At 35.6% G+C, this 16,469-nt stretch overlaps 1 protein-coding gene across 1 annotated transcript in view; it reads right to left on the bottom strand.

Annotated features, from left to right (window-relative positions):
• Window positions 1-16,469, bottom strand: part of LOC145303538 (choline/ethanolamine transporter flvcr2a-like) — a 254,786-nt gene that overhangs the window by 30,913 nt on the left and 207,404 nt on the right. Inside the window, exon 8 of the mRNA XM_080145005.1 lies at window positions 2,384-2,489. Within this exon, the coding sequence (XP_080001131.1) occupies window positions 2,384-2,489 (106 nt within the window). The remainder of the gene's footprint in view (window positions 1-2,383; window positions 2,490-16,469) is intronic.

Below are 16,469 nucleotides of genomic sequence, written 5' to 3' on the forward strand. Positions count from 1 at the left end.
GGGGGGGGGGCTTGTTATAAGATGTATATCTTTTATTTTTACTCTTATCCACTTAAATACAACATATTGACACTATACATGTGATTAGGGACTGCTGGTGAATTTGATATTCCCATAAGACTTCCTCCTGTTCAACTCGCCTAGGGTGATGCCGTTGGCATATATATATATATATATATATATATATATATATATATATATATATATATAGCCAGTAGAGTTTAGTTTCCTAGAAGTACATCCAATGAAACAACATGTGTCTACCAAAATAGTGCTCAATGAGTGAACAGAGCAGGTATATTAATTGACCATCGCTAAGGTTCTTAACTTACAGACTCCAAGACAAGAAAACTAAATTCTCAAGTACCTTATGCCATAAAAACCAAGAGTTAGGTTGGAGGGGGAAGGGGAATAGAAAAAAGATGTTTATTATCTTCAAAGACCTCACTCATCCTTTTACCGTTTTTTATGACTCCCACCCAGGTTGCATGCTAACTTGATAAATGAAATAGGAAAATGTATTTGGTGGAAATATCACTTTCGACGGTAATTCTTGGCCTGAAGACGTAATCACCCAACGTGGGGGATTACAGAAACATGTATGCACATACGTAGCCATTAATGTTTGTATAAATAAAATTAATATATATATAATTATACACATACAGTACTGTACACTGTATCACAGCTCATCAGTGCGGTTAGACTAGCAAGCTACCTCAAGCCAGGTTTGAAACTAGACTGCTAAGAGGACAATCGGTGCTTCTAACCGTTATGCTATTTGGCTGCTGCTAAGATAAGTATGTTAATTAACAATGTTGAAACATTGTCCAAACGCCTAAGCTCCATTTTTTATATAAAGTATATCGCTTAAAATACTAGTGGCAGTTTGTTTATCACTCCTCAATATGCAAAATCCAAGATAGGAGCACTTATAGTCATCCACATACAGTACTGTTTCGCTGTATCACAGCTCATAAATGCGGCTAGACTAGCAACTGCCTTAAATCAGGTTTGAAAATTGACTGTCTAGACAACAGTCAGCGCTCCTATATATATATATATATATATATATATACATATATATATATATATATATATATATATATAGTCTTTGAAGTTTTTAACCTATAAAACTATACAAAAAAAACATTTTTTATCATTCGTTAGAAAACCATCTAGGCAGTAAGTCATTTAATCACCTGCAATCACTGCATCAACTCGCTCTCGAACTTACTATAATACCAATAATTTATTTTTCAAGGGATCATTATTTGTTTACCATGAAACACTGTTTCGGGGATTTAAAAACAAAACAGTATATTACATCATGGCTCCCCAGCAGTGTTGATCAAACACCACCACCCTTAATCTTAGGAAGAAGACATGTTACAAACATTTAATCCAATTTCTTATTCTTAATTGCAATTACTAACCTTTTCATACTATAAAAATTAATTTCTTACCTGTGCGATTCATCAATTTCCATATTTAAAATGGATACATTTTTTAATTTTTTAATTTATCAGTTTTGTATTTATAAGATTAGGATGAATCCATTTAACTACTTATCACCCCCACTATGATTAGTATTTAGTATATTTACATTCTTATTTAAAATTAGATATATAAAGGTTAAAAAAAGTTTTACATATATACATTTTTATTTATTTATTTATTTATTTTATTTATTTTTTTTTAATATAAATTTATTATATGTAATTATAAATACATTTTATACATTGCTAATATAGTTTTGGATTTCCTTTATTAATATAGTCTGGTTTATCTTAAACAATTCAAAAGCATCAGGATAACGAACAAATGCTTTATTTAACTGTTTAAATATTTTATTTTTATTCCCACCTTGTTTTATCATCCTTATACACACACACACACACACACACACACACACACACACACACACACATATATATATATATATATATATATATATATATATATATATATATATAAGTATGTATAGTGTCTGTTTATTTTACAACCATTATTGGTTACATATGTGCATACATGTTTCAGTGGAATCCCAATTTAAAGAGACCATTTCATCATACCAAAAAAGGAGCGATATTGAGCATCAAGATGGTTGTTTACATTACATTTAAACTTCTGCATGACAGTATAGTCAGGGAAGTAAGAAATAGAGAGGGAATTCTAAAGTTTAACAATCCAAGGGAAGAGTAGAAGGTTTTCTGCAATCTAAGGACTCCAACAGTAATGAGGAGGGGGAGGGAGATTTTGCTGCTATTGAGTTATTTGGGTGTATGTACGTCTAAGGGTGGCAAGTGCTATGAGTTCATCAGAGTATGTTCCATTAAAATACTTGTCAAACAGGCACAGGGATGCAACATCTAAATCTTACCTGTGCTGAGGCGTTCATGAGGCCGGATGATGTTCCCTCGGGTTCTGGAAAAGTGATCTCCACAGCAAATTCAAATCCAACAGGTAAGTAACCAGTCATGAAAAACCTGCAAAAATAATGTGTGAGAAAACATAAGAAAAAATGCAAACAATGAATGGAAAATGTTGTCACACCTAGGGGTCACGGGTGACCTCAGTAAAACAGAAGTTCATGAAATAACATGACATTGCCATCATCAATGCTCTGACCCCCGTCTGGCATCAATTGAAATGAATGGCTCTCGTTTTGGGGAGGTTCCATGTTTTGACAAGTTTCTAGCTCCGAAATGTACTCCTGATTTGAGATGAAACCTACATCAAATCCGTTGCCAATGTTGCTGGAAAAATGGTTTGATCATTCTACTAATCCAGTAGATATCTCACTGCTGATACAATTCTCTACCTGTATACATGCCAAGTACATCCTAGAACGGAGTACTGTTGCCACATCTGTGCAGGAGCAGCTAGAAGCATCTTATCCTGCCTTGGCAGAGTTCAAAATAAACTTCGTAGTCTAGTGGGGGGGATTCCCTTTTCTCTACCCTGTAACTTTTTTCTCACAGAAAAGATGTTGTGAACCTGTCTCTGCTCTACCGTTATTTTCATGGCAAGTGCTGATCTGAGCTCCAATCTATGGTCTCCCGTTGCCAAACTTTCATGAAAAACACTTGTCCAGCTGAAACCATTATCAATAATTTCCCTCACTCTTTATCTGTGTCTAAGCCTAAACGGATTCCATGAACAAAGCTTTTCTTAGAACTGCATACCAATGGAACTCTCTTCTGTTTGCTAGCAATATGGTCATCTTCAAGTCCAGTGTAAACAAGTTCTTGATGAGCCAGCCCCTTAGTTAATCCAATTTACCAAATTTCAACTACTAACAATTACTACGAAATTTTCCCATTGACTACCATGCACTCATAAACTCTTATCCACGAGTGGCCTCCAAGCCTTGATAAGTGGTGACTCCTTTGTAAAAAAAATAAAATAGATAATTCCGTCTCTTTTTGGTAATACTTCAAGGAGAGAAAATATGAAAGTCAGTGTTCTCTATTTTAAACCCAGTGAAGGTAAGGGTAGACAGCATTTCCCCCCAAACCTCTGGCCTTGATATAGGGGAAACTAAAACTTGCTATGATTTCAAATGATCTGAAATAACAGCAAGGGGAGACTTGATTCTTTCGAAAATAGGGTACGATTATGGATATCTCCAGTATCAAATGATCCTTAAATACTGTGAAATTTACTTTATGTTTGAAAATCAAAGAGGGAAGACATAACATATGAGGAATATTTGGAATCAAGTCTCCCCTTGCTGTTATTTCAGATCATTTGAAACCATAGCAAGTTTTAGACTCTCTTCCATCAAGACCAGAGGTTTTGGGGAAATATGAGCTATTTTGTAATTCATATGCAAAAAAATAAATGACTATGATTAAAATATTGGTAACGGTGCAGTATCTTTCCATCCAGAAAAACACCTTTAAAATCACTACTATTAGAGGTTTTCAAGGATGCTGAACACAAAAACAACAGTTAAAATCCCGGGAAACGAGTAATTTCAATGATATAAATAAATTATAATTTTAAAAAGTGGGAGATCACTTTTCTATATTAATTTAACGTAAAATAAACACCCACTTTATAGCCAAGTTGGCTATAAAGTGGGTGCTCATTTTATGTAAAATTAATATAGAAAAGTGATCCTGCACTTGTTTAAGCAATAATGTGCAACCTTAAGAGCAAATTTCACATAGTCCACTACACAATTTCAGGTCAGTACCTTCCTAATGGGCTTTCATTTGTTAAATTCTGATCAACAGTAGTCGAGATTTTGAACTTATAAAATGGCCCAAAAAGTGTTATATATATATATATATATATATATATATATATATATATATATATATATATTTTTATAAAGTAATAGGGTTCGTGTGTTTCTGTCTGTGTGTACAGCTCTCCATCATCAACGAAATAGAAAGGAGGTAAGAGGGTAGATCTCTCCTGGTAGAGAAACATTAGAACCCATTTTAGGATGTTTCTGTTATAGGAGACATAAGACTCTTTGCCTAATTTCTTTATATAATAGTCTACAAACCACCCCCATATCGAATGACTTATGCTCATTTGCATATCACATTATATTAAATCTCTTTAACTAATTACCTCGACCTTATTACATATTGGAAATATTCTAATCATTTCAACTGTACTATTTACAAAATCTATTTAACATTTAATTATTTAATATATTTTCATTTAATTTTATATTCGATTTATTTCACTTTACGTATATTATCAAAACAATTCATTGGCGAGGAAAGCTTTATGTTTTGGGATTGTATTGAAAATGTAATGGAAATTTCAATTTCGTTCCGTTTTAATCTTTTATATTTTACTTGCCAATATAATTGAAAGAATACAATTCAACTATCGTAATTTTATATAAATAAACAAAAACAAATATTTTAAAATAAAACTTTATTAAAAAAGAAATAATTTTATTTTTAAATGAAAAAAATCAATTTAGTAAAATAATTGTATTAAACACCCCCAGCCTTGTCAGCAAACCTGTAAACCTATAAAAGTTAACATTTCGAATGTAAACAGTGATTTTTCGATTTTGTTAGCGCTTGCCGCAATTAAACACAATTAAAACGGAACTAACTTTATTTCCATTCTATTTTTTAAACAACCCCCAAAACATAACGCTCTCTTCCAGTTATAGCCAATTTTTTTTTAATTAAATAAAACAGGTCAAAATAAACAGATAAGCGCATTTTCTTTTACATTTTTCTTACAACCATTGTCATTTAACTAACTGCAGGATATCGTTACTTTTGTGGGGTTGTTTTGAAAATGGCACGGAGATTATAATTTCGTTCCAATTTAATCTTTCTGGTCGAGCCTATTTCGAAAGCCTGTCTTATCATAGATTTGAACTACAAATAATTTATTACATTTTGATTATTACTATCTTAAGACGGTAATCTCCAAAAATACCGTTAGGGCTTACAACATGGCCGCCAGAAGAGTCAACAAAAAACTGCGAATAAAATATATAAAACTCGTAATTTCTGTTTTTAAAGTGGGTTGTCAATTTTCTTTATGAAATATACTTCCAAAATAAACTATTACAGTCGTTTAAAACATAATAGAAGTATTATTTTTTATTTTTTAAAAACAATGTTTACAAAATGTCTACGCACGTTCGTAGACATTTTGTAAACATTGTTTTTAAAAAATAAAAAATAATACTTCTATTATGTTTTAAACGACTGTAATAGTTTATTTTGGAAGTATATTTCATAAAGAAAATTGACAACCCACTTTAAAAACAGAAATTACGAGTTTTATATATTTTATTCGCAGTTTTTTGTTGACTCTTCTGGCGGCCATGTTGTAAGCCCTAACGGTATTTTTGGAGATTACCCTTAAGACTTAAAGCTTATATTTATTTCATTTTTCTATTTATATATTGAATTAGTTATTTCCAGTCTTATTTAAACTTAGCGCTTTCTTTAAACCGGATGAACCTTTTATAAAAATATGAGTTTAACGTAAAGAACACGAACAAGGTTTTATTCAACTGAATTTCTTCCAGTTTACTAACAAAATATATAAATTTAAAAGAGATATAATTAATAAAATAAAAAGGTTATGTAATTTAAAAGAAATACACGTACTCACAAAAGCAGAACTTTTTTTACACATTTTTTTCTTTAAAACCATAACAATGAGACTAACAATTACCTAGATCTTAGTAATTATTTGTTTTAATAGAACTGTTTTAATTGTACTGTTTACTTAGTTAACCTAAGTTGGTATTACATTTATTTTACATTTACTTTTTTTTTTTAATTATTACTTTTAGACTGTGACGTTTACACCCGGAAGTAATGAGTCACACGTAGGTCGCTTTTATTCATTCCTTTTGGTCAAGATCAAAGTGTAGTATCTGTTCTCCAGATGCTGCACTTCATTTTCTTGTTCTCTTTCAGTGGAGGAGAAATCCTTCACGACTGAGACAATTTTTTATTTTTGTACCTTTTCTCCACGTTAAAAAACGACCCTGGTGTCTAACTCTGTCCCGTGGGGAGGCATAGTAAATAGGTACAATATAATTGTTTATAATTGTACTATTCAGAAATATTATTTATAGTTCGTCCATTTCAGTTAGTATACATTTCCTTTACGCTTAATTAATTTACAATCATTAATATCGTTAAACAATTCCGTTTAAAACCGAAATTATGCCACTCAAACGAAGTAGAAACGAAAGTGAGGAAGAAAGAATGGAAAGATTGGAAGCTAATAGACTAAGAGTTGCTGCAATTCGCTCCAATGAAAACAATTCAGATAGAGAAAGACGTCTAGAACTTAACAGGATACGTCAAAGAGAAAGGAGAGCAAGACTGTCAGATTTGGAAAGAGAAACCCAACGTGAAGCTGACAGAACTAGACATGCTGTAAGGCGGTTAAATTCATCACAAGATGAAATTCAAGAAAGGCAAAGATATGCACTGGAAAGAGAAGCAATATTACGATCGAATGAATTATATGAGGTAAGTAGACGTACACAAGGTCAGTTGAGAGTGGCTCAACGACATCAGAATGAATCGGAAACCCAACGAAGCTTTCGCCTATACCAAGGGCAACAACGAGAGGCTGCATGGAGAGAGAGTATGACTTTGCCCCAGCAATTGACAGAAAACGAGGCAGCTAGACAACGAATGACTGCTTTGAGACACCATGAAATAGAACACTGCAATAGAAAAGGATTGCTCTACAACAAAAATGACTCTCTCACTACAGCTGATATAGGAAAAATGGACAAAGTATGTCAACATTGCTCAGCTGTAAAATTTAAAGGAGAAACCCCTGGTTGTTGTTGTTCTTCTGGCAAAGTTGTGCTTGATAGCTTTCCACCACTGCCTCAGTTGCTTCAAGATTTGCTCTCCTGCAATGGTCCCATCTCTAAAGATTTTCTGCAAAATCTACGCTGTTATAATAATTGTTTTGCAATGACATCATTTGGTCACAAAATTGCGGCAGTACATGGGTGGAATCCTTCTTTTAGAATTCGAGGCCAGGTTTGCCACCAGATTGGAAGTCTTTTACCACCTGAAGATGAAACAGCAAAGTTTATTCAAGTCTACTTCTTGGATAGTCTGGAAGAGGAACTACATAATCGGGGACGTGACAGTAGACCCAATAGAGACATTCTCCAAAGTCTGACTGAATTTTTACATGAGAACAACAGCTTTATTTGTCAGCTGAAAGCAACAAAGGAGAGGATTTAAGAAGAACACTTGGTAGAACATAAAGTTGTCATAAGGGAAGACCGAAGGCCGCAAGAACAGCATCCACGGCGATTCAATGCTCCAACAACAACGTATGAGATTGGAATATTAATGGAGAATGAACCAACAGCTAACCGGGATATTGTCTTGCGTTTTAGAAATGATACATTAAAATGGATCTCCGAACTACATCCCCTCTACGATACTTTAATGTACCCGTTAATGTACCCCTATGGTTCTCCATCTTACAACATCTACATGAAGGCATCCAATGGGCGAAAAGTTACCCAACAGCAATTTTATTCGTACCATTTAATGACTCGGCCTGGAAACTATTTTCTCTGGTACCGAAGGCTATTTCAACAATGGCTGGTGGATGTGTACTGCAAGATTGAAACAGAACGTTTACAGTTCCTGAGGCGTGAGCAACAGACCCTGAGAGCTGACAATTATAGCAACTTGAGAGATTCAATTCTTAGGGAGGATGGGAATCCAGAACAGTTTGGTCAACGAGTTGTACTTCCGGCAACTTATACAGGAGGCCCTCGATACATGTTTGAGCGTCAAAGTGATGCCATGGCATATTTTCGGCGAATGGGCCGAGCCGACCTCTTCATCACGTTCACAACAAATCCAAAGTGGACAGAAATTACAGAAAATTGTCTTCAAGGGCAAGACCCTCAGGATCGTCCAGATATTGTTGCCAGGGTTTTCAGGCAGAAGCTAAAAAAGTTACTTGAATTTATTAAAAAGGGAGGATTTGGCAGGCTGAGGGCTTTCCTGTACAGTATTGAATATCAAAAAAGAGGACTGCCGCATGCACACATCCTCACCTGGCAGGCCCCAGAGGACAAACTTCTACCAGAAAAAATGGATCTCTGCATATCTGCAGAGATCCCTGACAAAGAGGAAGATCCTGATCTTCATGCTAAAGTGATGGCACATATGGTGCATGGACCTTGTGGACCATTTAATCCAAATTGTCCATGTATGATTGACAACACATGTTCCAAAAAATACCCAAAAGAATTTCTTCAGTGTACCGAGCAAGGCCAAGACTCTTACCCCAAGTACAGGCGAAGAAAACCAGAAGATGGAGGCCAGACTGGTACAATAAGGATGAAGAGAAATGGTCGGTATGTTAATCAAGAAATAACAAACCAGTGGATTGTTCCGTACAACAAGGTCCTCCTTCAGCAGTTCAACGCTCACATTAACGTAGAAATTTGCAGCTCGATCCAAAGCATCAAATATGTCCTCAAATACGTGAATAAAGGATGTGATCAAGCAGTGTTTGAACTACAAAGAACTGATGGAGCAGCTAACCAACAAGGCCAAGTACAAAGTCACATTGTGGATGAGATCCAGCAGTTCCAGAATGCAAGGTATGTCGGCAGTTCAGAGGCAGCCTGGAGGATATTGGAACATCCCATCCATGAACATTTCCCCCCAATTGTACAACTTTCTGTTCATCTTGAAAATGGGCAGCGTGTCATGTTCTCAGCTGATACTGCTCTGGAACGAGCCCAAGGTCCACCGCCTGCCACAACTTTGACAGCATTTTTTCAACTCTGCCATGAGGATGACTTTGCAAGGGGTCTCAAATACGTAGAAGTCCCTGAGTTTTACACTTGGAACAAATCGACAAAGAAATGGATGAGAAGAATGCGTGGGGTACAAGTTGAAGGTACTGAAAATGATGATGTATGGAAGGCACCATGCATTGGGAGAATCTACACGATTAGTCCAAAAGCAGGGGAGTGTTATTTCTTACGCCTGTTGCTCAATGAGGTTGCTGGTCCAACTTCATTTCAAAATTTGCGAGCATACAATGGTCAGGTGTTTGAAACATACAGAGCAGCGTGCCTTGCTCGAGGCCTTCTAGAAAATGACCATCACTTGCATCAAGCAGTAGGAGAGGCAAGTGCCACTCAATCACCTTCAAATTTGCGAAGCCTATTTGTGATAATTTTAACAGCCTGTGAGCCAAGAAATCCTCTTGAGATCTGGATGGCTTTTCGTGATGTAATATCTGAAGACATTCTTCACAGATACAGGCAAGAAGTTAACAATCCAGAAGCAGATTTTAATGAGGACATCTACAATAAAACTCTTTGTCTAATTGAAGAAAAAGTTCTCCTTATGTGCGGTCAACCATTGGCAAGCTATGGATTACCTGCACCAACGCAAGGGAGAGATGAAAGACTCGCGAGAGAGTATCAACGTGAAGTTACTTATAATCTTGAAGAACTTTCCCTACAAGCAGAAAATATGCAAGAAAAACTGACCGATTCTCAAAGAGAAGTTTACAATTCATTCATGGCAATGTTGGAAGCACAAGGTGAAATGAACAAAAACATGATGTTTCTTGATGCTCCAGGTGGTACGGGCAAGACTTTTGTAATCAATTTGATCCTTGCAAAGATTAGATCCATGAGAAAGATTGTGCTTGCAACAGCATTCAGTGGCATTGCTGCTACTCTACTACAAGGTGGCCGCACTCTTCACAGCACTTTTAAAGTACCCTTGGATACTCATCGAATGGATCAGCCAGTTTGCAAAATTACTGGTAACTCAGCCTTGGCAAATGTAATTAGAGACACCTCTGCAATCATTGTAGACGAAGCCCCAATGACGCACAAGAGTGCTTATGAAGCAATTGACCGAACACTGCAAGACATCACAGGAAACAAGAATCCCATGGGTGGCATTCCAACCTTATTTTGCGGTGATTTCCGTCAAATCCTCCCAGTGGTTAAAAATGGCACAAGGGCTAACATTGTCAATGCAAGTTTGAAACAATCCTATCTCTGGAGGCACGTTATAGTGAAGAGACTGACTACTAATATGAGAGCCTATATCTCTGATAACACAGCTGCAGCAGACTTCTCAAAATTGCTTCTCCAAATCGGTAATGGTCAGTTTCCTATCACTTCTTCACCTGACACAATTAAGATTCCAACTGCGCTTGGTAAATGTGTCGGTAATCAGAAGCAACTGAAAGACAAAGTGTACCCAGACCTGCAAAACAATGGAAAATCACCGGATTGGCTTGCTGAGAGGGCTATTATTTCGCCATTAAACAGCAATGTGAATCATTTGAACAATTCAATAATGGATGAATTTCCAGGAAACACAAAGCAATACAAGTCAGTTGATTCGGCTACTAATGAATATGAAGCTGTTCACTACCCTGTGGAGTTTTTAAACTCTTTGGAGATATCTGGAATGCCTCCACACATTTTAAATCTCAAAATTGGATCGCCAATCATGATTCTTCGATCCTTGGAACCGCCAAAAACAACAAACGGAACCAGATGTGTTATCACCAGATTGCACACCAATGTACTTGAGGCCACCATTTCCTGTGGTCCCTACAAAGGCGAAACCGTTCTACTGCCAAGGATCCCCTTAGTTCCATCGGACTCAGAACTTCCATTTAAATTCCGGAGACTCCAATTTCCTGTGAAGGTGTGTTTTGCAATGAGCATAAACAAAAGTCAAGGTCAGACATTTAACATCATTGGCGTAGACTTGACATCAGACTGCTTCAGTCACGGTATGTTCTACGTCTCCATCAGCCGGACAGGAAGTTCAGAAAAACTCTACATTCTGGCTCCAAATCAAAGCAGCAGAAATGTAGTTTACCCTGAGGCTCTTCAGTGAAAAGTTCGAGAAATGGATATGAGGAAAAACTGACATGATCTGATTGTGGTAAGTTTTTAGTATTGAATGTGCAAGATAAAATTTAAGCAAGAGTTGAAAATTACTTCAATGAAAAATTTACTATGTAACATCAAGTAACCTTCCTTTTTGATGAAAATGTTTTGTGAAGTTCCTGATTGAATTTCAGTCACTACAAGAGGTAGTTAAAATGTTAATCACCTTATGCAATCGTTGCTCTTACAACATCAACTTACTGGAAAGGTGCCCACAGATTTTGGTACCTGAGTGCGCAACAAAGCTCCGTGCGAAGCACGGGTATCTTTGCTAGTATATATATAAAGCAGCAAAAAAGCAGACTCCTTCAGTCTTGGACAAAGTATAGATACCCACGAAGGGTTGCTTGTGCGTGAAATTTTTGCAGCAAACCTCTCCTGAGACGACATTGTTAAATACTAGTGGCAAGTGAAGTACAGGACGACTGGAAACAAATGTTGAGATAAGCGGAGAGCATATACAGCGCCTAGAATTCTCAAATGGTCACCCATCTGATACTAACCAGGCTCAACGTTGCTTAACTTTGGTGATCTGATGAGAACCGGTGTGTCAACGTGATTATTATATATATATATATATATATATATATATATATATATATATATATATATATATATATATATATGCGTGTGTATGTATATATATATATATATATACACACACACGTATATATATATGCGTGTGTGTGTGTATATATATATATATATATATATATATGCGTGTGTATGTATATATATATATATATATATATATATACACACACACGTATATATATATGCGTGTGTGTGTGTATATATATATATATACACACATACATACACACACACACACATATATATATATATATATATATATATATATATATATATATATATATATATATATATATATATGCTCGGAGCCAAATTGAATATTGGAATGCTCATATCTTTGGTTTTATGGGACGAAACTACATAAAAATTTGCATTCTTTTTGAAGATTATAATACTATTCTATGGTTAAGATTTTATGACAATTGGTAAAAAAAGAACCTATATTTTCAAACCAATAAAATATGCTGAAATTGTCCTACATTTGTATATATATAATGTCCTAGCAGGCCAGCTTTTGCTGCTTCTGTTGTCTCTCTTGTTGCCTTCGAGACAACTATGTTTGTGTGTGTGTGTTTTAGTAAAATTGAGCTAAAAAAAAAATAAATTTTCAATTATAAAACGAACTTATCAGGATAGAAAAGCTCTACCCGAATCTTAAAAAGATAAAGAGTAAAGTTACAAAGACACTTTATTAGATTATCAAGTCAATAAGGATTAGAGAAAGGGGAATAGGGCACAAACCTCTTTAGGCCATGGCATTTCGAAGCTCAATGCTTCTTGTAAAAAGAGGAGAAAAAGCCGCTCATCTCTATATAAATAAAATGAACTCATTTTTTCCCGTCTAATTTTGACCTTAATAGGATTAAAAATCAAGATATTTCATGCAAATATAATATGCACAAACGGCAGAACAATATCTGAGGTGTGTTATAGGCTTATCATTTCTCAAATTCCTCGATAATCTTAGATTTCTATACTTTTTCTGCTGAGAAGTCACGGCCAAAATCGGTTAAGATCAATGGAAGTGGTAAAATATTTTCTCTCTTATAAATTCCTCCTCCCCCTGCCACCACTTAACACCATTTGGGGATCGTTCAAAAGGAACAGTTGAGAAGAGAACACCGGTTTTGCTTCGTAGTTCTTTCATGTGAAGTTATTTAAAATCACTAAACTAAGCTGCAGTGCTCTGTGGCGTAGTGGTTAGCGTGCTGGACAATTCACATTATATTTTCACGTTCGCGCCGACCTACCGTAGTCGTTTTTTTTTTGTTTTTTTTCCTAAACAACTGGAATGGACTTTTCTTGGTGGCCGAACTGTTAACGTTGCAGATTTTTTTTTTTTTTTTTTCACACTTTATTTTCCTACTTTTACTCATGACTCCGGGTTTGATCCTTCCTACTTACCTACCATAACATTTTTTAAAACTCCTCCCCTCCGTCCCGGAAACAAACACTCGGGCAACGCCGGGTACCCCCGCTAGTATATAAATATAAGAGTAAAAAGCCAGTATCAACTTTAAAAACATTCAGATTAGAAATGGAAAAAATTTGGTGGAGGATAATATGATGGAGATAAAAAAAGAAAGAAGAGCAAGAAAGAAACAATACAAAAAAAGACAAAGAAAAAATAAGTAATTTAAAAAAAATTTTTTTAAAAAAACACACTGCTTTTGAAAAAGATATTTTTTAAAATAAAATTTAAAAGTTTATAAAAACTATAAATTTTATGTATACAAATATATATATATATATATATACATATATATATATATATAGTAATTTATAAAATATATATGGCGATTAAGCTACACTGAATATTCGGCGTTTCATCCACTATAGGATTCGTCAGGCTTATACTTATTATAAAATGCATGCCCATTGGCTTATAGGAAGGGGCGCCGTGGATACTAGAAAGCTGATTGGCTAACTAAAATCCTCAACATATATAAAAACGAGAAACAACCACAGAATTCGCGCATAAGCCTGACGAATCCTATAGTGGATTAAACGCCGAATATTCAGTGTAGCTTAATCGCCATATATATTTTATAAATTACTAACTAGCTCTACCTACGTAGTAAGCACTTTTGAAGTAAATACTTAAAGTTTACGCATAAATCTATACTTTCGTATATTAATTTTATGTGAGTAAATGAAGTAGTTATATATATATATATATATATATATATATATATATATATATATATATATATCCGGATATCCGGGTGACAAAACGTTCTTACGATTTTTAACTTTTATATTCAGATGAAAATACCTTGGCTCAAACATAAATTTATTGATCAAAATAAGTACCATCAGAATCAATAAACATTTGCCAACGCAAAGCAAGCATATTCATGGCAGTAATGTAAAATCTTGCGTTCTGGCGGCGATAAAGTTGCTGAAGACGTTCTTGATATCACTTAGGTTTTTGAAGCATTTCTCATGCAGAATGTTGTTGAAATGCTTGAAAAAGTGGTAGTCAGTAGGTGAGAGGTCTGGTGAGTATGGCTGATGAGGCAGAGTTTCATAGCTCAATTCCTTGAACTTTTTCGGGGTCGGTTTAGCCACGGGGCGTTGTCATGGAGGAGAATTGGGTCTTTTCTGTTGATTAATGCTAGGTGTTGTTGACACAATTTCTGATACATTTCATCCATTTGTTGACAGTACTTCTCTGCTTTAATGGTTTCAACTGCATTCAAAAACATTGCAATAGATGAAACCAGTCGCACACCACAAAACAGTCAGCGTGACCCTCTTTTGGTGCAACTCTGGCTTCAGGAAGTGTTGTCAAGCTTGATCAGCACCTAACGACTCAGCTGAGCAATGCTCGTTGTCGTAAAGAACCCACTTTTCATCGTAAGTCAGAATCCAGTTGAGAAACGGGTTATTCTTGTTATGTAAATAGAAGGTAACATGACACTTCATAATGGCGTTTCTTTTGGTTGTCATTTAATTCATAATGCCCCCATTTATAAAGTCTTTTTGTTGTGCGTGGATTGGTTTCAACTAAGGATTTTAATTGATTGTTGCCAACCATTACGCTCATCATGTTCAAGACTCTCGTCGCTGCCACAAAATTTCTTAAACCACCATTACGATGTGCATTTAGTAGTGGTTCCTGGGCCAAACACTTCATTGATATCGCAAGCTGTTTCGGCAGCTTTTCTGCTGAGCTTTAATTGAAATAAGAAAATTGTGCGAATTTGCTTTTTTTCTATCTTGTATTCAACGTTCTGAAAAGAAGACATAATTGTTTTAAAACGATTGTAATTTAAATGATTACATAGAGCAAAAAATTTTAAGTTACTTATTTTTTCTTTATTTAAGTTCAAGCATGGTTAAAAAGCTGCTGAAACAGCTTGCGATATCAACAAAACTTTTGGCCTAGGAACCACTACTGAAGGCACAGCACAATGGTGGTTTAATAAATTTTGTGGCAGCGATGAGGGTCTTGAAGTGGTCAGCTATCAGATGTTAACAACGATCAATTAAGAGCCAAGTCGAATCCAATCAAAGCACAACTGTTCAAGAACTTGCTTCTGAATTAGACGTAACATATACAATGATTTCCAACCACTTGAGATAAATTGAAAAGACAAAAAGTTCTTGTGGAGAGAATATACCCTGAATCACAGTGTGGTTCGCTCTCAACGTTGCACCACTGACATGATATGCTCACTATGCCAATTCCAGGAGAAGTGCAGAGAACAAAACAGGCCATTGTACCTTGCCTTCATTAATCTCACTAAGGCATTTCACCTAGTCAGTAGAGATGGACTATTCAAGATGCTGCCTATTATTGGCTGCCCTCCCAAACTCTTGAGCCTTACAGTGTCATTTCATGATGGTATGATGAGCACCATGCAATTCGACAGAATTTGGTTTTAAAAGCTGTTGGGCATTTTCTTTATCCTCCTGACACATGCCTTCAATTTGTCAGAGGACGGAGTTTACCTTCATTCCAGATTGGATGGCTGTCTCTTCAGCATCAACCACCTTCAGACCAAAGTCCAACAAGTTACCATAACTGTGTGCTGATGATGCGGTAGTAACAGCTGACAATGAAGAAAGACTTCAAAGACTCAGGGACAGATTTTCCAATGCTTGCAAAGAATTCATCTTCACCATCAGCATGAAAAAAACTCAGGTCATTAGCCAAGGAATCCTATGATCTCCCATCATCATTATGAATGGACAGTGCTTAGACGTAGTCCATCAATTCCAATATCTCGGGCCTACAGTCTCAGACAACCTATCTCTTAATGTAGAACTTAACAAGTGCATCGGAAAGACATCCACCACTCTTGCAAAATTGATAATTCGGGTGTGAGAAAATAAACATCTCACTAACTCAACAAAAGTGAACATTTACATGGCTTGTGTCATCAGCACCCTTCTGTATGGCGGCAAAGCACGGACAACTTAG

This window comes from Euprymna scolopes, chromosome 19 (genome assembly GCF_053919585.1).
Source record: "Euprymna scolopes isolate OS-2025 chromosome 19, ASM5391958v1, whole genome shotgun sequence".
Classification (NCBI taxonomy): domain Eukaryota; kingdom Metazoa; phylum Mollusca; class Cephalopoda; order Sepiida; family Sepiolidae; genus Euprymna; species Euprymna scolopes.